Raw genomic sequence first — 24,702 nt, 5'->3', positions numbered from 1 at the left:
ATTTATTAAATGCCATTATACCCGTGGATGAAAATGACACAAAATGCGTGTGTACGTCGGAAGCCACTTTGCCTTTACAGGGAAACAAAGAATTTCGTCTCGAATATTTTTTTTACAGAATGCTGATTGAAAAAAGAAATACCTAAATTTCTACCTAAGCAAATACCTAGGATGACACAAAATATTATTTTTAGGTTTAGTATATGGTCTGGAAACTATATATAAAAAATAAGCAACATTAATATTCTTATAACCTCAGAAGTTATTGGTACAGGTCTATTCATCCGACTTACACACGTATGCAAATTTTCAGCTTCATCGGAAACCGGGAAATGGTTCAAATTAAACTTGCAAGATTTGACCCGTACATACATACGAGTACATAGTTACATAGGTACATTGCAAGTTAATAAAAAGGTTGAGAGTTCCAAATTCAATGAGCTCAAAAATTGTCCTGGATAGGATAAGGACAGCAAAAGATCAGTGAAGATTGCATTATGAGCGTATTTGAAAGAGTCAAATGATACTTTCGATATATTAACTTCGTTAATTAACGATGAACGGAATTAGCGAGTTAAATGCCCCTATGTGTAGTATGTAATCAGAAAGTTATTTTAACAACCCAAAACAATTGAACATTCCATCTTATCGCTAGCCGTTATCAAGTCCAAAAGCAAGTCAAAACATTTTTATTTATTATTTTAATGAACCGACATACCTGAAGGCCTACCGCGAACCACGTTCCACGTGTTGCCTCTCTGTCGCACTTGTAAATTCGTACGTAAGTGTGTTAGAGCCTCTGAAGCTCGAGCAAGGGCAAGGAAACAATGTGGTATTCATAATGTCATTTATCACAGTAAGTCGAAGTGTGAAATAAAACAATAGATAAACGCGATGTTTATTTAATTAGTCTTATTTGTAACATTTTGCCTCCCTCTCGCATTATCATAGTTAATAAAATAAACAAGTGCGAGTCGGACTCGTGCACGAAGGGTTCCGTACCATTACGCAAAAAACGGCAAAAAAATCACGAGCCCTTCTTAAATATTTATTTTATTCTGTTTTTCGGGGTTCCTTACCCAAAGGGTAAAAACGGGACCCTATTACTAAGACTCCGCTGTCCGTCTGTCACCAGGCTGTATCTCATGAACCGTGATAGCTTGTGTTGTTATAGCGGCAACAGAAATACATCATTTGTGAAAATTTCAACTGTCTAGCTATCACGGTTCATGAGATACAGCCTGGTGACAGACAGACAGACAGACAGCGAAGTCTTAGTAATAGGGTCCCGTTTTTACCCTTTGGGTACGGAATCTTAAAATCTGGACAAGTGGGAGTCGGACTCGCCCACCGAGGGTTCCGTACTTTTTAGTATTTGTTGTTATAGCGGCAACGGAAATACATCATCATCTATCACGGCTCATGAGATACAGCCTAGTGACAGACAGAGGACAGGGGAGTCTTAGTAATAGGGTTCCGTTTTTACCCTTTGGGTACAGAACCCTAAATAGTGAATGTTTTTATTCCCGTAGCCCTAAAAACGGTCACAGGGTCACAGTAATAGGCAGATTAACTCCATGGTGAAGGAAATGATTAATTATTCGATAATTGAAATGAACTGCGAACGTCATATTATTATGTGCCATTCTCAACCAAAAGGATACTTATAGTCGGTTGTCAATAAAGCGCTTTTAAAATATAGCTTCATTTTGAAATCAACCTTATTGACTAGCGACAGTAGCGACGATGTGGTACCTTTTGGTTGAAAACGTCACATATTCATATACCTACTGTACTAACTAGTCGGCAATGCATGCAGGGCCCGATTCGACACACGTCCGGTTCATGTAGGTAACTTCTTTAGGTATGTGACTGCTTACATAATGAAAATACGAGTGTGGATTTATGAAACGAATGAAATGAGTTTCATAAAAGGATTACACGAGTATTTTAATGCCTAATTATGTACTTACGTACACTGCTACATCAATATTATACGCTTCGACAAATCAAAGTAATTTTATACTTACAAACTAATTAAACGTCAAATGGCGGTAATGCAAACTTTTTCGCGCATGTCACCCATCCGTTGTTTTTAGGGTTCCGTACCCAAAGGGTAAAAATGGGACCCTATTACTAAGACTCCGCTGTCCGTCTGTTCGTCCGTCTGTCCGTCTATCTGTCTGTCACCAGGCTGTATCTCATGAACCGTGATAGCTAGACAGTTGAAATTTTCACAGATGATGTATTTCTGTTGCCGCTATAACAACAAATACTAAAAACAGAACAATATAAATATTTAAATGGGGCTCCCATACAACAAACGTGATTTTTTTGCTGTTTTTTTCCGTAATGATACGGAACCCTTCGTGCGCGAGTCCGACTCGCACTTAGCCGGTTTTTTTTTTAAATTCAGAGACAAACTAGAGCCGGAGTCCCTAAACAAACTGTGCACCACAATTATGACGTCACCCATGGATTTCAAAGACCTCACGAGCGACGCTACCGAATACAATTTATGATTTGCATGTTAATAATAAAACACAGTGTAAAATGCCATACGATCACCATACGATAAATAAATAGAGTTTGGTCAGTGATAACAAAAGCAACCTGTATGCCTATCGTCGCATCCCAGGTAGCATTTATACGTCATTGTGACGTCCGTTACGTCATTATGACGTATAAAGGACGTCATTATGACGTCGCTGACGTAATTATGACGTCGCTGATGTCACTTTGCTACCTGGGATGTTTCGCGCGGCGCGCCGTATTTTTTGTTTCGCTATAACGTAATTCCGTAAGGAATTCGTTTAGGAGGTGCAAGCGCGCAATGCTTGCCCTTAGAGTTGGTCAAAGATGCCTAATAGTCTTACTAAGATGGCATATAGTCGAGAAATTGGGACGAGTACCGCCGTGGCGTGGCCTAGGGGTTCATGGCGTTAGCCGCGATAGCTAAAGACGCCGGTTCGAATCCGGCCTTCACCGCTGGAGGGCTTCATCACTTTTTCTTTCATATATGACATCTATTACAGTATGGTGCGTGTGAAGTCCCCAATCCGCATTGTGCTAACGTGGCTGCCTATATTGCCACGTGCAGTGAATGGGACGTAAGTATATATGGTCGTTGATAATTTTATTTAATCGTATGGCATAGTAAAACAGTTATAGATACAAATTTAGTTCAATCAGCCACTCGATGGCCTCGTCGCTAAGGACGATCAGGAGGTCCATTGGCATAACGCGTTATGGGGCAATCCTCTATTATAATAAAATTATGTTTGATAGTTTGTGCAGCCTCGCCACAACTGCAAGCCGGGGATTCCACCCATCCACAGCGGTGTTTGTAGTAAGCACAGCGACCGTGGCCAGTGCGAAGTCTGTTGAGGTTGCACGTTGCATTAATGCCGTCTTGGGAGGTCGGCCCCTTTAATCTGGAATTATTTCGGAACCCAGCTTCCCTGCCATCAATGAGTTCCACGACTGTGACCACGGCGGTACCCCTCTTAATTTCGTCGTTGATAATGATACAATCGTTTACATGATATTAAGACTAATTTCACGAATTTTCGAATTTAGACCTGTACCGCTGGCTATATTTTGACCCCTAGGTTATAAAAATATTAAAGTCAATTCTGTTTTCGCTTATGAATACTTTGTTAAGATGTAAATCTTACATTTTGTTTTGTGTCATATATATAATTTGCTTTTCTAGTAATTTGTTATTTTGTGGTAATTATTTTTTATTTTGAATTATTTTGGATAAAAAAATATTCGAGAGAAAACATGTAACTGTGTTGCATTTAGGATAGTGTTTTTAGTGTGAAAACATAGTTTGTGTCAATTACGTCCACTGCAATCTGATACTATGTCATAATATTCTAAATGACACAAAAAAAAATTAGAGTTAAAAAAAATTACTTAGGTCGAATTTAATCGTTTAAATAGGTCCATTAAATGATTTTGTGTCTTATTAAGGCATAGCTTCATAAGATATTTGATGATTTTGTTGTAACAGGCTGTCACCGTTACAAAAGAATATTAAAGATATTAGAGTTTACATCTTATTAATTTGAAATGCGGGATAAATAAGATGTATGAATTTGTGTCACTTGCATCCACTGCATAAACAAATATTACAAAAATATTATTTGCGTTCAAACGAAGCTAGCGGGCGGTCTGAATGGGCAACGGAGGCCGTGCAGGGTGGGGCCGCGGCGTGACCTTGCCGTACGCAACGCATGTTTACTTCGCCTGTGCGCCAAATTAACGCAACTTATTCAAAGAAGTTACGCAAACAACACAACAACAAGCAACAAGCAAGCAAAGAATGCGTCGAATTATCTTTTACCTATTTAAAACTTATAGATATTGTACAATGTCACCATTATGCAAAATAACTGTAAGTACATGTTTGATTTGCGAGCGAGCTGGAAACATTACGCAGGGAAATCTCAAAAATATCGCGTTTACGTGAACGCCACATACATTTGTGACAGTGATAGCGAAAAGGTACCACTAAAGTAAAATTTGGTTATTAATACCGTGACTTTCTTTCATTCTTTGATAAAAAAAATTGCTATTTATGCAACAAGTGCGGAAATCATCTTTACGCACGTGTATCATACAATGTTTTACTATGCATTGTGCGAGTAAATAAAAAAACATATCATGGCAAATAAGTTTAATTATTAAAAGGAGTGTTTTAAATCGACACGAGTTGCGAATTACCTATTCGCACGTGTATCGTACGTTTTACAGTACATATGGCCCTTTAAACTTTCGACATATGCACGGTAAGTGCTCTTTTCCGCACTAGTGCGAGAAAGTAGCACCATATGTACTGTAAAAAAAAATTGAAAACAAAAAGCACTAGTGCGGAAAAGCAGTACTTTCCGCACGATATGGCTCCGTAGGAAACGCACTTTTCGAGCACATGCATTGTAAAAAAAAATATAGGACTGTATCTCCTAAACCATGCGTCGTAGCGCAAAAATAATCAAATTTTCGCTCCCCTTTAAGAAGCCCCTAATTAAGATTTAAAAACGCAAAAAAGAAAAAAAAAGAGGAAAAAATCTTTATAGGGCTGTATCTCCTAAACCGTGCGTCGTAGCGCAAAAATAAACGTTTCGGTCCCGTTTATGTAACCATTAATTTATATTTAAAAAAAACGCAATAAAATAAAAACAAAAAAAAACTTTTTAGGGCTGTATCTCCTAAACCGTCGTAGCGCAAAAATAATCAAATTTTCGTTCCCCTTTATGGAACCCCTAACTAATATACAAAAAACACAATGAAAAAAAAAAACAAAAAAAAATCTTTATAGGGCTGCATCTCCTAAATCGTGCATCGTAGCGCAAAAATAATCAATTTTTCGTTCCCCTTTAAGAAACCCTTAATTAATACTTAAAAAAAAAAAAAAACAGGAAAAAATCTTTATAGAGCTATATCTCCTAAACCGTGCGTGGTAGCGCAAAAATAACAAAATTTTCGTTCCCCTATACGGAACCCCAAAGTAATATACAAAAAACACAATGAAAAAAAAACAACAAAAAAATCTTTATAGGGCTGCATCTCCTAAACCGTGCATCGTAGCACATAAATAATCAAATTTTCGTTCCCTTTAAGAAACCCTTAATTAAAACTTAAAAAAAAACAGGAAAAAAACTTTATAGAGCTATTATAGCTATATATATATAGATATAATATCTCCTAAACCGTGCGTGGTGGCGCAAAAATAATAAAAGTTTCGTTCCCCTTTATGCAACTCATAATTTATATTTTAGAAAAACGCAAAAAAAATTAAAAAAATCATTATAGGGCTGTATCTCTTAAAGCATGCGTCGTAGCGCAAAAATAATAAAAATTTCGTTTCCCTTTATGAAGCCCCAAAGTAATATACTAAAAACACAATGAAAAAAAAGGAAAAAAATTACAAAAAAACTTTATAGGGCTGTATCTCCTACACCGTGCATCGTAGCGCAAAAATAATTAAAAAAAACCCCTTTAAGAAACCCCTAATTAAGATTGAAAAACGCAAAAAAGAAAAAGAGGAAAAAAATCATTTTAGGGCTGTATCTCCTAAACCGTGCGTCGTAGCGCAAAAATAATAAAATGTTCGTTCCCCTTTACGGAACCCCAAAGTAATATACAAAAAACACAATAAAAAAAAAACCAAAAAAAAACTTTATAGGGCTGTATCTCCTAAACCGTCGTAGCGCAAAAATAATCAAATTTTCGTTCCCCTTTGTGGAACCCCAAACTAATATACAAAAAACACAATGAAAAAAAAAAACAAAAAAAAATCTTTATAGGGCTGCATCTCCTAAATCGTGCATCGTAGCGCAAAAATAATCAATTTTTCGTTCCCGCTTAAGAAACCCTTAATTAACACTTAAAAAAAAAACAAATAAAAACAGGAAAAAATCTTTATAGAGCTATATCTCCTAAACCGTGCGTGGTAGCGCAAAAATAACAAAATTTTCGTTTCCCTATACGGAACCCCAAAGTAATATACAAAAAACACAATGAAAAAAAAAACAACAAAAAAATCTTTATAGGGCTGCATCTCCTAAACCGTGCATCGTAGCACAAAAATAATCAAATTTTCGTTCCCCTTAAGAAACCCTTAATTAAAACTTTAAAAAAACCAGGAAAAAACTTTATAGAGCTATTATAGCTATATCATATCTCCTAAACCGTGCGTGGTGGCGCAAAAATAATAAAATTTTCGTTCCTCTTTATGCAACCCATAATGTATATTAAAAAAAAAAACGCAAAATTAAAAAAAAAATCATTATAGGGCTGTATCTCTTAAACCATGCGTCGTAGCGCAAAAATAATTAAAAAAAACCCTTTAAGAAACCCGTAATTAATACTTAAAAAAAAAAACCAAAAAAACCAGGAAAAAAACTTTATAGAGCTGTATCTCCTAAACCGTGCGTGGTACCGCAAAAACAATAAAATTTTCGTTCCCTTTTATGCAACCCATAATTTATATTTAAAAAAAACGCAAAATTTAAAAAAAAAATCTTTATAGGGCTGTATCTCCTAAACCATGCGTCGTAGCGCAAAAATAATAAAATTTTCGTTCCCCTTTATGAAGCCCCAAAATAATATATACAAACACAAGAAAAAAAAAGAAAAAAATAATAACAAAAAAACTTTATAGGGCTGTATCTCCTAAACCGTGCATCGTAGCGCAAAAATAATCAATATCTGTTCCCCTTTAAGAAGCCCCTAATTAAGATTTAAAAACGTAAAAAAGAAAAAGAAAAAAATCTTTATAGGGCTGTATCTCCTAAACCGTGCGTCGTAGCGCAAAAATAATCAACTTTTCGGTCCCCTTTATGTTACCATTAATTTATACAAAAATAACGCAAAAAAAAGATTTTTTTATAGGGCTTGATCTCCTAAACCATGCGTCGTAGCGCAAAAATAATTAAATTTTCGTTCCCCTTTATGAAACCCCAAAGTAATATACAAAAAACACAATGTAAAAAAGTAATATAAAAAAAAGAAAAAAAAACAATAAAAAAAACTTTATAGGGCTGTATCTCCTAAACCGTGCGTCGTAGCGCAAAAATAATCAAATTTTCTTTTCTCTTTATTCAACCCTTAATTTATATTTAAAAAAAAAACGCTTTCACTAAACTGCTGTAACTCGGAAACTTAGAATCCACAAAGGGGACTTTACTCAATTATGACACATATTAAAGCCTGACCAGTAATATATGATCATTGTCAAGAGGGCGCTGTTCATGTATAGGGTGACAGTTCAGTATAGTATGAAAAAATATTGTATTTAATGAACATCATCATCATTGTAATTAATGTTGCTTGCCACGCTTAAACATAACAAAAATCACAATAAATTGCGTCTTAAAATAAACTTAAAGTCTACTAAAAATCGAAACAAAAGTAATTTTTAAGTCGCTGATGTGACATTCTCAATCAAAAGGTAGGTACCACTTTGTCGTTTACCATAAAGACGAAATTTGATTATATCTTTATACAAATAACCTGTCAGAGAAAGTGGTACCTTTTTATTAGGAACGTCACAAATGTTGGTCAGTATGAGGAGTGCAGCCTACAGTTTATTTTTAATTATATTTATATACCTACTACGGTAAGATTGATAAGACAATGTAATTATGCCTCCGAATGAAATAAATACACTGTATCGCAAAACTAAGTGGCGAGACAGCTCATAATGCCATCTCTTTCACTCTTGGTTGGTCTTAACAAGGGTAAAGGAGATAGTATTAAGATCTCAGTCGCAAGCTGATATTGCGGCAAGTATAATAAGCACCCCACCCGCGTAGGTACCCTTCCCCGCGCACGCCCTTCTTGCTCTATTGAGTTTTATTTTGCCAGATAGCAAAAAAACCGTGGATCAAAATGACCCAAATTATGAATGATGTCTCAATGTGGTATTATAATATTGTAGACGTAAACTTAATAACATGAATTTTTTTTTGTGGCAGATACAGGGTGTTAATTAGAAAAAAATTTTTTTTAAATAAAAGCGGTGGATGAATTTGACACAGATTTGTTTGAATAACATATAACAATGTTCTGTAAAGTACAACACTTCACTTACCGACTCTAATATTTTTTTAGGCGTTTTAGGATCAATATTAGGTATTTATTAAATGCCATTATACCCGTGGATGAAAATGACACAAAATGCGTGTGTAGGTCGGAAGCCACTTTGCCTTTACAGGGAAATAAAGAATTTCGTCTCTAATATTTTTTTTACAGAATGCTGATTGAAAAAAGAAATACCTAAATTTCTACCTAAGCAAATACCTAGGATGACACAAAATATTATTTTTAGGTTTAGTATATGGTCTGGAAACTATATATAAAAAATAAGCAACATTAATATTCTTATAACCTCAGAAGTTATTGGTACAGGTCTAATTAGTGTCTGCAAAAAAATAGCAGTATCTATCACCTACCCACTGGAATTCATTCGTAAATTGGATATGCAATGCACTTTAGCAAATTGCTGTCAGCTGTGATGTCAGGTCATTCGTGTCGCTAATCGGTCTAAGTCGGGAAGTGGGGGAGTCCGGCCTTCGGCCCCACCGGGCTTCATAAATCATTAGGCGTACTTACCTACAACGGGATGGAAGGAAGCTGAGACGGGATGTCGTTTATTTAATACGGTAGTTAAAGATAAGGACATGATTCAGCATTGCTGCCGACAAATAGTAACAATACTAACAATACAGTCAATTGACGAAGCCGTCTAGACAGAGCAATCGTGCGGGGTGCGAGGGTGAGGGGTCGGTCGCGCGCACCCGAGCTGCATACATCGCCATTGTTAGTAGCTCGGTACTAATATACTTGCAGGGCTAGCCCTTACTTGTTTTTTACAGAAATGTTAAAGATGGAGATTCAATTTTCTTTCAGGACATATATACTGTTTAATTAACTAAAATGAAAAAAACCGGCCAGGTGCGAGTCCGACTCGCGCACGAAGGGTTCCGTACCATTACGCAAAAAAACGGCAAAAACAACAACAGAAATACACCATCTGTGTAAATTTCAAGCGGAGTCTTAGTAATGGGGTCCCGGTTTTACCCTTTGGGTACGGAACCCTAAAAAAGATGGTATGATAAAGTTTAATAGTTTTAGAGAAAAGTCATAATTTATGAATTCGGATTTTATTTTTTCCCGACTGAACCACTGGGAATTTTGGGGATCAAACATTGACTTGCCGAGAGTCAGTAAGTTGCCTCAATAACCTTGGTAAATTAATCCATATTCAGGTTTGGAAAGTAGGAGTTACGTCTTTTAGGTATGATATTAGCTTTATAACAAAATGTCTATCTTTTATCATGGCATACGATGTTGCAAATAGGTTAAACCTAAGCATCTACGGTCTACCCCAGGTAGCATTTATACGTCATTGTGACTCATTATGACGTATAAATGACGTCATTATGACGTCGCTGACGTCACTTTGCTACTAGGGACGGTATTTTGTTACACTCGTGCACGTGTATTCAGTAAAATTGATAAATTTTTCGCAAAAATTGAGGTTAGTGAGGTTATCTGGGCCTGCTCACAAAACCATAAAATACACGAGATGATAATAGTCTCGCATCACTTTGTTACTACATCTGCCGCTTCCTTAGATCTGTATTCAGACAAGGAATGCATTGAAAATTGTAAAAAATTTGGTCACCTGAATATTTTTTTCAGAACAATAATGTCATATTTCCGCAAAAAATGGTGCGTAAATTAGGCCCTCTTCGCCTGCGCCTTAAAAGGCATGTATTAGGGTGAGGGCTGGCAACATGGAATATTTTTTAGGCATTTTTTTATTCGTTATTAAGTCCCTTTATTAGGTATATAAAACTTTATTATATAACTTTTAAATTATAGTCTGTAGAGACAATTAACTTTTCGTGGTTGGTCCCATAGGAAATGTTGCTCAGTATAATCCCAAAACCTCCCTGGCAATGGGAATGCACTTATTTTTTAGCCACCCGTAGATATAGCAAGACAGTGTACTGTAGCGAATAAACCGGGCCGCGTGATGAGAGAGGACTTAAACGGAGTTTGTCCCTTTCTTTCATATGAAAAATTGGTTATACTAAACTATATATATATATATACTCGCCATGTTGTTAGAAAAGGACACATTCCGTTCGACTATCCTCTCGCTGGAACCGTTTTTTTTTATGTAATAAGAAGCAAACGAGCAGACGAGCCGCCTGATGGACATTAGCAACATCAGAGGAGCCACTTATCCGTTTGTTGTATATTGCTTTGCTCAACCTTAACAGGTAGCTAAATACGGTTCAAATATGGTTAATCAAAAATCTTCAGTAGGTACACGGTCTTGCTATAATTATAATAAAAGGTCCTTGAGTGTGCCATGCCCCTTAGGGCTTTTAAGTTAGTACATACTACATACACATCACACGCATTGAGATCTGGTTTCTATACATTAAACGGGGCCGGGTCCGAACCATTGAGGCTGCACAATGATTGCCGCCACAAGGTCAGGCTTTGTACCATTCTTAGGGTTATATTGAATAGTCGTTCAGTTCCCGTAACCTTTATATAAATGTTCGTTAGGTACCGGCTGCAAAATAAACTAATTTTATTGCTTAGTGCCAGACCCCTGCCATTAACTGAAATAAATGATCTTTATTCTCCTTTATTCTTTAATTAATTCATAAATAATTGTTTTGTACACTTCACTACATAGTATAAAAGAAAGTCGCTGTATGTCTGTCCCTATGTATGCTTGGATCTTTAAAACTACGCAACAGATTTAGATGCGGTTTTTTTTAATAGATAGAGTGATTCAAGGGGAAGCAAGCGGGGGTTGCTAGTATTAAATAAATATAAATTTTGAAATGAAATGAATGAAAGTCTGAGACTATATGATAAATAGGCCTGGGGACCACTATTTGTCATATTGTAACTACCTACTCAATAAACAATATACATACTTAAAGACGAAAGTGGAGGACCCGCGCGAAATCGCCTTTTCATACAAACGTAGTCCTCATTTTCTTCTCTGGATATTAACATTATTGAAAATATTTTGACACAATTTGTTATATATCAAGCACAGCTATGCCCATACGTTTGATTTTTTTTGAATATTTCATTATTATAAAAGTTAGGAGCATTTAAAAATGTGTATAAAATCTGTTTTTCGCTCATAATTTTTACAATAATCAAAATATCGAAAAAAAGTCAAGCGTAGGGGCATAACTATGGTTAATATACATAAAATTATGTAAAAAATATTTTTCATAATTCTTTATTTCTTTATTCTTTATTTTTTAGTCACATGCACAAACTTACAGCTAAGATGCCAAAACGCTTATGCGGTAGAGATAAGATACAATACAACCAGAATTAAACATATTCCGTAAAATAAAACATTGAAACAAAACAAAAACGATCAAATAAGTTCAGCTCAAATCAACAGACATCACACATAAAGTAAATTAAACGAAACAGAGGAGAGGATGTCAAACTTAAACTTATAATGTCAAGTAAAGTCAATATCCACAGAGGAAAACGAGGACAACGTTTGTATGGAAAAGCGACCTGTCAATTTACTATTTTAGCCATATCTCCTAAACATAGTAGGTACATCATTCAGTCAAAGGTATCGTATAAGACCGCGGACTGCGCTTAACTGCGTCCTATTCTAGTAGATAATACCTTACCTGCCTTTACCTGTTATGTACCTGCTTGTCTGTCAGATGTCAGATTGTCCCATGTTTCAGCGGTTACTTATTAAGATCTATATCGGTGTCAATCCGTGGGTGACATAAATATAGCTAAGTGGCGTAGGCGCGGTTACTTATCTACTTAAGTCAAGATCATGACCAATCATTTGGGGCATTTTCTATGAAAAGGGACCTTATTGTCGATGGCGCTTACGCCGCACAGCGCCGCGCGGCATTGCATTCATATCGCAGCATCGTTAATAATGGCGTAAGCGACATCGACAATAAGGTCCCTTTTTATAGAAAATACCACATTTTTCCTTCCCAGTAAATGCGCCTGATTCAGTGGGGTAACGCAGCGTAACGTAAGCGAACAACTCGCGAATGCGCGGCGCAGCGGGGCCACGGCGTTCGCGTTCGCAATTAGGACACATCTATAGGTATCAAAAGATTGATTCACCACGCTCCGCATCGCGTTCGCTTGTTGTTCGCTTACGTAGTACGCGAAACGTAGTAATAGGCGTTCATAGATTTCATGCAAAAACCCGAGAGTAATCGGTCCGACATACTACGAGCGTCTACCCGCTGAACTACGTACAGAAACATCTGAAGAAACATTTGAGCGTCAACTGAGTCCTTTTATTGGAAAACCCACTTTATTCAGTGAATGAGTTTATGACCTCGACATTCGACATTGTAAATTAATTTTTTAAACTGACATGCTTTTCATAAATTGTTTTGTATTATAATTTGTACCTAGTTTTTACTTAGAACTTGACGATCATTAGGAGATACTCGTAACTAGTTACTCAAGAATTTTTGTTTTTGACATAAGTGGATAAAATTATGATTACTTACTCAGACATTTTTAAATTGTAATTTTGAATTTATTTGATAATGTAATGTATATTATGTAATAAAATTGTATTTTTGAATTAATCAAATAATGTAAATTATATGTACTGACGATCATAATATAAATTAGTGTAGATTAGTCTAAGATAATTTATATTGTAATTTTATATTATGAGAATAAATATCTAAAATCTAAATCTATAACGCCAAGCGAACATGCGCACCAACGAAATGTGCACAAACGCCATTTGCGCACCAACTTCGTAGTGCCCGTGAGGCCCGTCTTTACGAATTATTATAAGTCAATGTTATGCTATCGATTTATGGACAAGGCTAACTCAGACTCATTAAGATGGTTTTTTTTTTGACCCTAATATTCACTACGTTTTTTTTAATATAAATATTATTGAAAAGAAAGTGTTGCCACGGGCCAACCGTTTCGACGCGTCTATTCCTGGCGGCCGCATTTAGCCGCTCCCATTTCTCGCCGTAAATACGTCAGGCAATCATTTATATTATATTCTTTTATATTAGATAACAGTCTACAGTTTCGTATCTTTTTGTTGGAGCAAAACCACGTTAAATCTATACTTACGCCTATCTGGTTATAAGCTAGGTCGTCAATTAGGTAGTTATTTGCTGTAATTTGTAGTTCCCTGTCGTCGCACAACTCGCACAGATGGGGACATTACTAAGACTCCGCTGTCTACCTGTCTATCTGTCCGTCTGTCACCAGGCTGTATCTCATGAACCGTGACAGCTAGACAGTTGAAATTTTCACAGATTATGTATTACTGTTGCCGCTATAACAACAAATACTAAAAACAGAATAATAGTTATTTGTTATACAAGGGTGCAAAGTTGTATTTTACCCGCGAGTGTGGAATTGATACACGAGCAAGCGAAATGATTCTATAGTTGAACCACGAGCGTAGCGAGTGGTTCTAAAATAGAATCCTGAGCGTAGCGAGTGTTTCAACACACGAGAAGTAAAATACATTTGCACCCGTGTGTAACACAAAACTTTTCCCTCACTATAGCGAGGAAAGTGCAACATACACAGGCGTTAGATCATCTTCGTCACTGGAATCGCTATTTTTTTAACGATAATACGATATTATAACAGAAAACTCTGGAAGTTGTGCATTTTTACGTGTCGGAGCCGGTGAGAAAAATTTTGTTGACAATGTTGACATTTCTGACAATGCGTTTTGAAATTGCATCGACTCAACTTGTGCGTTCAGAATTACATTCAACATCATTTAAAAAACAAATGTTTCTTATGGAATTTAAGGTTTATGACTTAAAATCATTAAATAAAGCCAAATTTGGTATTTTTTATTAAATTCTCAAACCATTTATTTAATGATAATTAATATCGAACGAACCATTATTATGAGCGTTTTACGTTTTGTTATCTGTCAAAAGCTACTTAAACCACAGAACTAGGATGACATAAGCATAAATTTTAGGACTGTGACTTAAACACGCTCCATCCAAGGTCAAATTACTTTCCCCACTAGTGGATAAAATGCGTTTTTCCCCGCTTGTTTTAAAGGATAAAAGACGGCTTTCCGAGCTAGTGAGGGGAAAAATAAATATTTAAGTTGGGCTCCCATACAACAAGCGTGATTGTTTTTGCAGTTTTTTGCGTAATGGTACGGAACCCTCCGTGCGCGAGTCCGACCCGCACTTGGCCACCGTAAAATATCAAAGAAAATCTAAGCAAATCAATTGAAAATGAATGTTATTATATATTTATCATTCAAAATCATCAATTTAAAAGTCAATTCTACCAGCCAGGAAACAAAACAAGTCAAAATTTTCTTTCGTTTACTTTGCCCCACGTGGATAAAATGCAACTTTATCAGTTTTTGAACAACCAAGAGAGCCTTTACCAGCGTGTTACGTCGTACCCCATACTAAACTAATTCTTGTATTAAGGATGACACGCTAGTCCATCCGGTCAACGGACAACAACAACGGTCCGGCCTAAGCCGGGGCCACCGACACTTTCTATGTATAGAAAACATCACGTGTTCACCGTCACCTGTCATAAGTGTCGGACGCCCCGGCCCGGGCCCGGACCGTTGTAGCGTGAGTCATCCTTTAGGCAGATACATGTGCAAACGATGTTTTTAAGCTTAGAAATAAATTAAAAGTGGAAAAATTCACTGTCTCGGTATTTTTTATCATGTTTTTTTATAAGACGATTTAAAAGTGTTTGTTGCTAGGCCTACTTGAATAAATAATATTCTAACTATGATAATATTTAAGCAGAATCTTTCATTACAAATTTATTTACATACAAGATATATACAGTGGTACTACGTAAACGAAATTAATAACTAGCTTAAATCTAAAATATTTCTAGGTCCATGGGGTCCCAGCGCGCATAAGTTGTTTGCAGAAATCGCGAAGCGTCTGGTTGACGTAACTGGTGACCGAAGAGCTGGCGGCTTTCTCGCACAACGTATCAGCATTGCGATACAGCGGGGAAATGCCGCCAGCATCCTTGGTACAATGCCTCAAGGGCCTATTTTAGATTTAAGCTAGCAGAATCTTATATTCCAGGAATCGTGATAACATTCTATCTGGTATTCTACGCGGTGCTGGCGTTAATGTTTGCTATCTGCATGGGGGGCCTGCTACTCAGCCTGAACAAGGACCGGCCTACCTACACACTGGATCAGTCCCTCATTGGTGAGAACTATCTACTCTTACTATCCACCACATACCCAGACCAGAGAGCTGGGAAAACTTTTGAGAAAAAGAGCCCACCGTCTAATCACCAGTTTTAGGAAGCTCAAAGAGCCGAATTGTTTCCAGGGATCTCTTCTTCTTCCTCGCGTTATCCCGGTATTTTGCCACGGCTCCTGGGAGCCTGGGGTCCGCTTGACAACTAATCCTAAGAATTGACGTAGGCACTAGTTTTTACGAAAGCGACTGCCATCTGACCTTCCAACCCAGAGGGGGAACTAGGCCTTGTTAGGATCAGTACGGTTTCCTCAAGATGTTTTCCTTCACCGAAAAGCGACTGGTGAATATCAAATGATAGGGATCTAAGAACTCCTAAGTGTTCATTTTTTTGAGTTACTTGAAGAGCCCCAATTGTCCAAAGAGCGGCAACCCCTGACTTAGAAGTTAGACCCTAGACTAGATGGTACTAGACGTACACCCAGATGCTTAAAAGTCTTAAAACCGTGTCCGCCGCGTGTCCGGCGTCCATGATATTAACAGTATTAATATGCATTTTATTTAAAGATAACACCACAAAAAAAATCATGAACATAACGTATTGTTTCACGGCAAGTTGAGTAATTCAAGTTTCTTATCGGAAATTGAATTACTTATACTCAGCATTTTCATAGGAAAGCTATAGGTGATGGAGACAGGAGGTGGCCATAGGAACTCTGTGATAAAACAACTCAACCTATAGAATTGTCTCGATGAGCATTAGTTGCCTGTGGAAAGAAAAATACAGTCAGCGATAAAAGTTTGTACCAAAAATGAAATTTTTACCAAAAACTTATTATTTAATTATTATTTTTATTACGACAGCACCTAACTGTAGTATAAAAATAAAATTCTTCGTTTTGTTATATTTATAAAATAGAAATAAATGTTGCAAATGCTTTAGTAGAAACAAAGTTATCTATTTTTGAAAATAACATGTTATCGTGCCGTCGTATCTGCAAAATGTCAGAGCAAGGGCACCTTTTGTTAAAATCGGAATCATGTGTCAAATAAACAAATGCAAACGTATGCGAACTGTCTCAAATGCATGTTGTTCAAATTCCTTAGACTTGACGCTACGCTCGTTCTCCTTGTCGAACGGTCCGCTGGACGCTGGCCATTGAGGCCGACCGAAAGGCCACAAATTAAACAAAATGGATTCACGTGAAATGCTTTCGAACAAATGAAGATTGGGCAAACATATTTCAGAACGTTGTTGATAGGTTTTTGCGTATGCATTCATTAAAATATATGTTTTGTTCAATTATCTGCGTTCAGCGAGTTACCTATGGTTTTTATAAATTTAACTTTAATTTCAGGTTCAAATCCAGGTGTAACAGCGCGCCCTCTACCGGACACAGGTGAACTAAAGATCGACCATAGTGATGCTAACTCAACCTACGTGTACGTTGACCAGCTGAACAACTTTTTTGCGCGTAAGTTTGGTCTAAGAGACGCCACATTTTGTTTAGGTTCAAAACATAATTTGCGAAAAGTTGTAAACCAGTCGACTGTTTTAATCGCTTATCATGCTTACGTAACATCAACTTTAAGGTACGGGGTTATATTTTGGGGAAATAGTACAGTGATGAGTATGCAGTAGACACACCACAGAATTATGTAAACCCTACCTCACTAAGGTTAAGTTACATTATAATTTAAGTAACCCTGACCAATTTCCCATTTCTCTAGATCATGTAATACAGCATTACTAGGAAATAGCTTTTTGGGAATAACACCAAAGAATTATAACAAGCCACCAACAGAGATTTAAAAATACTTCGCTCCCTTGTTACAACGGCTTAGACGCACTCTATTCTATAATATCTTTCCAAACTTTTTGACCCGAGAGCTTCAGGCATATGCTCCCTTTTCGCGAGCTTATTGTACTGAATGGAGTTGGCAAGTATCCAAGTTTTGTGTAGATGGCGCCAGAATAGGTTTTACCTGTCTCTAGTTTCGTTCTATGAGATTTGGCTTAAACGACAGCATCCAGGGAATAACATTCCAAAAAAAAACAAGACTGATACTGTTCATAGGATTAACAGGTAAAACATAAGCTAAGGGTGATCTGTAAAATACTTCTCCCGGCCAACCCCATTTGACAGTTTTCGCGGGCCGAATTCCCTGCGGGCCGGATTAGGCCTTAGGACCGTATTTTGGAGCCCGCGTCTATAACCTATGATTCTTGTTGCAGCATACGTGACCGACCCGCTGTACGGGCATGCGGAGTGTGTGCCCGCGGACAACTTCGGGTACCCAGACACTCCGTGCCTCTTCCTCAAATTAAACAGGGTATGTTATCATCAGCATCCTCCTAGCGTTGGTCTCTGTTACTGTGTCCACTTTCCTGAACTTCTTCTTCCACTTCGCTCTATCCTGGACATCGGCTTCAGCTAACAACAGGCGGCTAAATTTTTGGCGATGACATTGCGCCATCGCTGCCCTGGTGGCCTAACCAAGTTGACAATCGCTATCGCTTCGCCATCGAATCGCTTTGTGTCTCTCTATCGCTATTCCAAATTAGTGTGACAGTGACAGTTGCGTTTCGTTCGCTACGGAGCCTTAGCGATTGGCATGTTGTCTACGGGGCCTAGTTGCCCTTTCTGTTTGGGCTTGGCAAGGCCAAACTAAAAGGCTCTATTAGGCAATAGACATTCAGACGGCCTTCTTTTGACATGCCCAAAAAACCTCAGGTGACTTTCTTGGAGCTTATTCGTGAAGTCTCTTACTCCGAGGCTACGACGGATGTGTTCATTTCGGACCCCTTCACTCCTGGAGATGCCTGACATCCACCTCAGCATCTTTATTCATCTTGTAAGCTAATGTTGATACAACCGTGTGTTTCAGATTATCGACTGGGAGCCCCACTACTACGATGCTGCCAGTCTGCCTGAGGACTTTCCTCACGAGCTGGTCGACCATATACAGAAACTGGCCACGCCGGCAGAAGTAAGCGTACCTACAAGTTTTAGATCGTTTTATCTTCAAAGAGAGAAAGCAGAGAATAATATATGAGTAAACAAAATTCTTGGTTTTGGAATATTCAAGCAAGAATTATAGGTATGTGAAGACCAATTATTGTCTAACCATTCAAGAGTATTTTATGGAAATTAATCAATAATTAAAAAAAAAACATTTTTGATATAAGCTTTATCACTGACTGTACTTTTATTTCAACAGGTAATTAATACTCGTACTTATCGAGACAATTGTAACAAACCTAAACTGTGCCTAAACACAATTAGGTTGCGTTGTTTTATCACAGCGTTCCTGTGGCCTCCTTCTGTGTGCATCATCAGATCAACTCAATGTCATATATTTAGTATCTTTACATCAGTAACTTTAGATGAGTCAGAACACGGGATGGGTAGTGGGTCTAATGCAGCTTGCAAGATTTGACCTGAACATACATACCTACAAACGTGGCAATAATAAAAAAAACTTGTATAAAATGTAACCAGGTCACTGCGTAAACGCTGTGTAAAGTTGTAAACTCCCAAAGTAGTATATCTTCTAATGCCTTAATACTTAATATTTCCAGCGTTCCCGGGTGTGGGCGTGGTGCTGGGACGAGAACCAACAAGTGGAACTGGAGTACCCGTGGGGACGCGCGCTACCCGCCTTCCAGCCCTACAAGGCTGGTGCTACGTATAGGAACCCTATACTAGCCGTCAGACTCAAACAAGGTACCTATCAGCTAGCCATACACGCACGGATTTGCCCGTCGGATCTGCCTGAAAGATGTGTCTAGCGGACACATTCGTCAATGTGTGGCGAAAAATAGACACAGATGGGCAGCGGACGGGCATCCGGCGGACAAATCTGTGTCCATTTTTTCGCCACACATTGACGGTTGTGTCCGCCAGACACATCTTTCAGGCAGATCCGACGGTTTGGAAACCCCTGATTTAATAACTACATTATGATGTATAAAAGTGTGCTACTGCTACGTTGGTCATTAGTACACTCGAGGCGATATTGTGTCGCAAAAAGAAAGCCGATATGTGTAATGACCTAAGCACACGTGTTTCATACGTCGATATTTAACACACTTGCGAGGAAAAAACAAATTATATATTAATCTTATATTAATTGTTAAAACAGTAAATTTACAATAAAAAAAAGTGTTAATTATAATAAAAAACCGGCCAAGTGCGAGTCGGACTCGCGCACCAAGGGTTCCGTACCATTACGCAAAAAATCGGCGAAAAAATCACGTTTGTTGCATGGGAGCCCCACTTTAATATTTATTTTATTCTGTTTTTAGTATTTGTTGTTATATTATAGCGGCACCAGAAATACATCATCTGTGAAAATTTCAACTATCTAGCTATCACGGTTCATGAGATACAGCCTGGTGACAGACAGACCAACGGACAGCGGAGTCTTAGTAACAGGGTCCCGTTTTTACCCTTTGGGTACGGAACCCTAAAAAGCACGCAGGCTTAATATCTAGGATTATGGGCCTAGAAGCTGTTCAATAAGTTTTACATGTGTTGAAACCATATAGTTGCAATATGTGCTGCTCTGTTTGGAGCGGTCCACGGTAAGACGCAAACAAGGCGGTCTGAACCACTGATGTATTTAATCCTATTATTCTGTTCCAGTGACCAACAGCACGGTGATCCGCTGCCGTCTTCTGGCCAAGAACATCATCTACAACAAGAGCTTGAAAGAACCATCTGGTTACGCACGTGTGGCTATAAATGTTGTGAGCGAAACCACACCTAACGGTGAAATCACAGAGAAGGTTTGAATCTATTAATTTTTACCAGTCAACATGTGAACTAAATTACAGCAATTGTGTGACCGCTAAGAAACTTATCATACCTTACTTATATATTTATAAAGGAGAGACATTATATTATTGTTTATGAATAAATAAATAAAAAAAGATAAGCGGAACCCCACTGAAGTAGGTTGGTAAATCAGGTTTTAGATTACCTACTTTCCGTTCAAGTCATCTAGGTATATTTGGCATCAATGCATTCAGTATGATGCCCTAAATACAAATATATGAGATGACAAGCGCGAAAATGGTGGGGGTAGTAACTGTGATGTCATAAAGTCGTTTCTTTTTTTAAATATACCATGTGGCATATCAAATGAAAGAGCTTGTTGAGTAGATTATAAATATATAACATACTATGTATAAAACTTCACTACTTGGTCTAATAAATTATTAGAAAACGTCCAGAAACTTCAAAATGCAGTTGACTTTGAACTGCTCTAGAATGAAAATGACTGAATGGATTATTCCGAAATAGGTATGCACATATGACAACTAAGTGACTGTGAACATCCTCTATGTAATGTTGAGGAATAATTAACCAGATATATCAAAAAATAAGAAGGACATTAATTTGAATAACAGTATAATTTCCTGTTACTAAAATACAATTTTTTTACCGAGTTCAAAACCCCCATGGGAGATGGGACTAACTACAAAATTGCGAAAAATAATGTAATGGACACCTTAGTAAAGTTATGTAGACAAAACGTATATGCCCAAGAGTATATTTGTGTCTTTCCATCACAGAAAGATTCTTCTGCTTTAAGTGCAATAAGTTTTTTTTTATTTGAGACTAGCTTTTGCCCGCGACTTCGTCTGCGTGGAATTAGTAATTTGGGTACCTTAATTCTTATCTGCTTTTTAATCCATCCTTTTTTTACCCCCAAATTGGTCCACACTATACATTTCCACCCCATTTTTTACACCCTTAAGGGATGATTTCGTGGATAAAAGTTATTCTATATCCTTTCCCACAGCTCAAACTATCCCCATACCAAGTTTCATCTAAATCGGTTCAGCGGTTATTGATTCCCCATACAAATTTCCACCCCCCTTTTCACCCCCTTGAGGGGTGAATTCTGGGATAAAAAGTATCCTATGTCCTTCCCCGGGACTCAAACTATCTGTATACCAAATTTCATCTTAATCGATTCAGCGGTTTAAGCGTGAAGAGGGAACACACAGACAGACAGACAGACAGACAGACTTTCGCATTTAAAAATAAATAAATAAATATTATACGGACATTCATACACAAATTGGCTAAGTCCCACGGTAAGCTCAAGAAGGCTTGTGTTGTGGGTACTCAGACAACGATATATATAATACTTATACAAATACTTAAATACATAGAAAACGTCCATGACTCAGGAACAAATATCTGTGTTCATCACACAAATAAATGCCCTTACCGGGATTCGAACCCAGGACCATCGGCTTCACAGGCAGGGTCACTACCCACTAGGCCAGACCGGTCGTCATTTATAATATTAGTATGGATTAGTATGGATTTTAACAGAAATTCTAATAGCACATTATTGCACATGAAGCATAAGCATTAACTGATGGAAAGCCACATTTTTTTCGCGATTTTTATTCAGTACTAGCTTTTGCCCGCGACTTCGTCTGCGTGGACTTAGTAACCGCAGCTAGAATAAGAATAGCGCCTGGAAAAATTCTCATAGCAATCTAAATTTGTGCATATTATGCACACAATAAATTAGCAGGCACTTCGTTAATTATCTCAATTCCACCCCGCTTTTTACTTTCTTAAGGGATGATTTTTCGGGTAAAAACTATCCTATGTCCTTCTCAGGGACTCAACCTATCCCTATGCCAAATTTCATTTAAATCGGTTCAGCGGTTTAAGCGTGAAGAGGGAACACACAGACAGACAGACAGACAGACTTTCGCATTTATAATATTAGTATGGATTAGTATGGATGACCATCTTATTACATTTTTGCCATGCCATACATGGGACCACGACTTTGAAATCACGCAGTATTATGAAATAGGGATGTTTGCACCGTGCACGAAACAAAGCAATAAGTATTAGAAAAACATGGCGGTTATTTTTAAACACAATTTCTATTTAATAAACCGGATAGAAATATAAAAAGTAGGTGAGTTGATCGTGACGTCACTATACTCGTTTTCATATGGTTAAATTCCATATTAGCAATTCGTTTTGACAAATCTAAAAAAGACGTAGGAAAGTAGCCTACCTAAACGATTGTCTGATAAGAGACATTACGACACAAGTGCGAAAAGTAAGAAATTCGCAACGAGTGGCGATAAATTAAAACACGAAGGGAGTGTTTTAAATCGACACGAGTTGCGAATTACCTATTCGCACATGTATCGTACAACGTTTTGCAGTACATATGGCCATAGAGTAACTTATACTAGGGCGGTACTACTGTCATAGTAAATTTTGTAACCCCAGTAAATTCACTGCCATCTGTCGACACACTTTAAAACTAAAAATGAGGATTTATAAAAATACGATAGAATGTATTTAAATATAGATAAATGATTTTTTTTATTTGCATTAATTATTTTTATGATTTTGACCCATGTTCTTTCACTGATATGCGTTAAAATTGTTAAATAACAAACGAAACCGTCAACGCCATCTATACGACTGTAGGCCAAAACTAGTAGCGCCCTCTGAACGAGAATCAAATTTTCTTGATTTTCGAGGCACGTTTTTTCCTTAGACTGTATCCATCTATTACGGAGTTATATCTATCTTTGATATGGCCCTTTGAATTTTCGGCATAGTAACGTAATGTGCTAATTATCGCACTAGTGTGGCAATAAATGACTGAATACTAAAAGTAGCACCATATATGTATAAAAATATTAATTATGTACCTACTGTAAAATAATTTATTGATTTTGAAAAAGTACACGATAATTCTCCTGAAAGTATAAACATTTATGGTTTACAAATTTACATGAATTAATGTAAGTGATTTATTTTATATTATTATATTCCTTAGTAATAATGTGCCTGTCTTAGTACAAAGTTATTTTGTAATTAGTAATTGTACATAATTATAAGCTTATTTTGTAAAATAAACTTATTAAAATTACAGCTGTTTTTTATTACTTCACAAGCCGAATACCGAATATAAGTTGTACTTGAAACCCTCGCAATGTTCAAGGTTCCACTATTTGAAACACGATCGTAACGAGTTTATGATGTTAATAGTTATTTACGATACAAGTGCGGAAAAGAGGAAATTCGAAACGAGTGGCGATAAATTAAAACACGACCGCAGGGAGTGTTTTAAATCGACACGAGTTGCGAATTACCTTTTCGCACGTGTATCGTACAACGTTTTACAGTACATATGGCCCTTTAAACTTTCGACATATGCACGAAAAGTGCTCATTCCCGCACTAGTGCGAAAAAGTAGCACCATATGTACTGTAAAAATCTTTTGCTCTTTATAAAGCTAAACAGCAACTTAACTACTTACTTAATGTAAAATAACGGACAATTAGGTAATCACTTACCTTCAACTTGACAGCACGTGGTCAAGGACTGAAATAATGGAACTAGATACTAAACCACCTTCTAAAACAACCTAAATAACTATTAGAATTATCTTCTAAATTACATTTAATGTTCCTATACTTAAGGTTTACTTTCTAAAAACGCCACTGCTTTCTAAGATACTCCCTTACTAAGCAGCGTTTTTATTAACAGCCTAAATCATCCACCAATCCTTTACAAAATTCGACCTAAACGCACTACAAACAGGGTCCACTTTCGAATACCGCTCAATGTTAGTTTTCACTACGCGAGTAAGTAACGTAACAGACGCGACAGTTTCATAAAATTAAGCCCTTTTGGTTCTCAATGTAGTGTTCACTTGTTTCTATGCACAGTGCGGGTGTGGTTGTATGAGATGGCTTGGGCTAATTGGTAAGGCTGGGCGGGCGGTCGCGAGCGGTTCTGGGCGGTTTATGCTAAGAATATATGGGACAGAGGCGTTGGTGGTTTGTGCCTACGAGTGTTGGGGTGTTTTGAAAATATAGTTTGTTCATTTTATGGAGATTTTCGTGCCCTATAAAATGCAAGAAGTTTTT

At 37.2% G+C, this 24,702-nt stretch overlaps 1 protein-coding gene and 1 long non-coding RNA gene across 2 annotated transcripts in view; both read left to right on the top strand.

The window, feature by feature from the left end:
• LOC134740501 (sodium/potassium-transporting ATPase subunit beta-1-like) overlaps positions 1-23,699 on the top strand; it is a 33,909-nt gene extending 10,210 nt beyond the window's left edge. Inside the window, exons 2-7 of the mRNA XM_063673003.1 lie at positions 15,642-15,770; positions 17,123-17,239; positions 18,001-18,098; positions 18,654-18,755; positions 19,348-19,492; positions 20,414-23,699. Of these exons, the coding sequence (XP_063529073.1) occupies positions 15,642-15,770; positions 17,123-17,239; positions 18,001-18,098; positions 18,654-18,755; positions 19,348-19,492; positions 20,414-20,562 (740 nt within the window). The 3' untranslated portion in view covers positions 20,563-23,699. The remainder of the gene's footprint in view (positions 1-15,641; positions 15,771-17,122; positions 17,240-18,000; positions 18,099-18,653; positions 18,756-19,347; positions 19,493-20,413) is intronic.
• The window catches only part of LOC134740517 (uncharacterized), a 96,743-nt gene that overhangs the window by 48,778 nt on the left and 23,263 nt on the right, over positions 1-24,702 (top strand). The gene's annotated exons all lie outside the window — the stretch shown is intronic.

The sequence above is a fragment of the Cydia strobilella genome, chromosome 4, assembly GCF_947568885.1.
Source record: "Cydia strobilella chromosome 4, ilCydStro3.1, whole genome shotgun sequence".
Classification (NCBI taxonomy): domain Eukaryota; kingdom Metazoa; phylum Arthropoda; class Insecta; order Lepidoptera; family Tortricidae; genus Cydia; species Cydia strobilella.
Note: the sequence above shows the minus strand (reverse complement) of the source record. Positions and strands in the feature narration are given on the sequence as shown.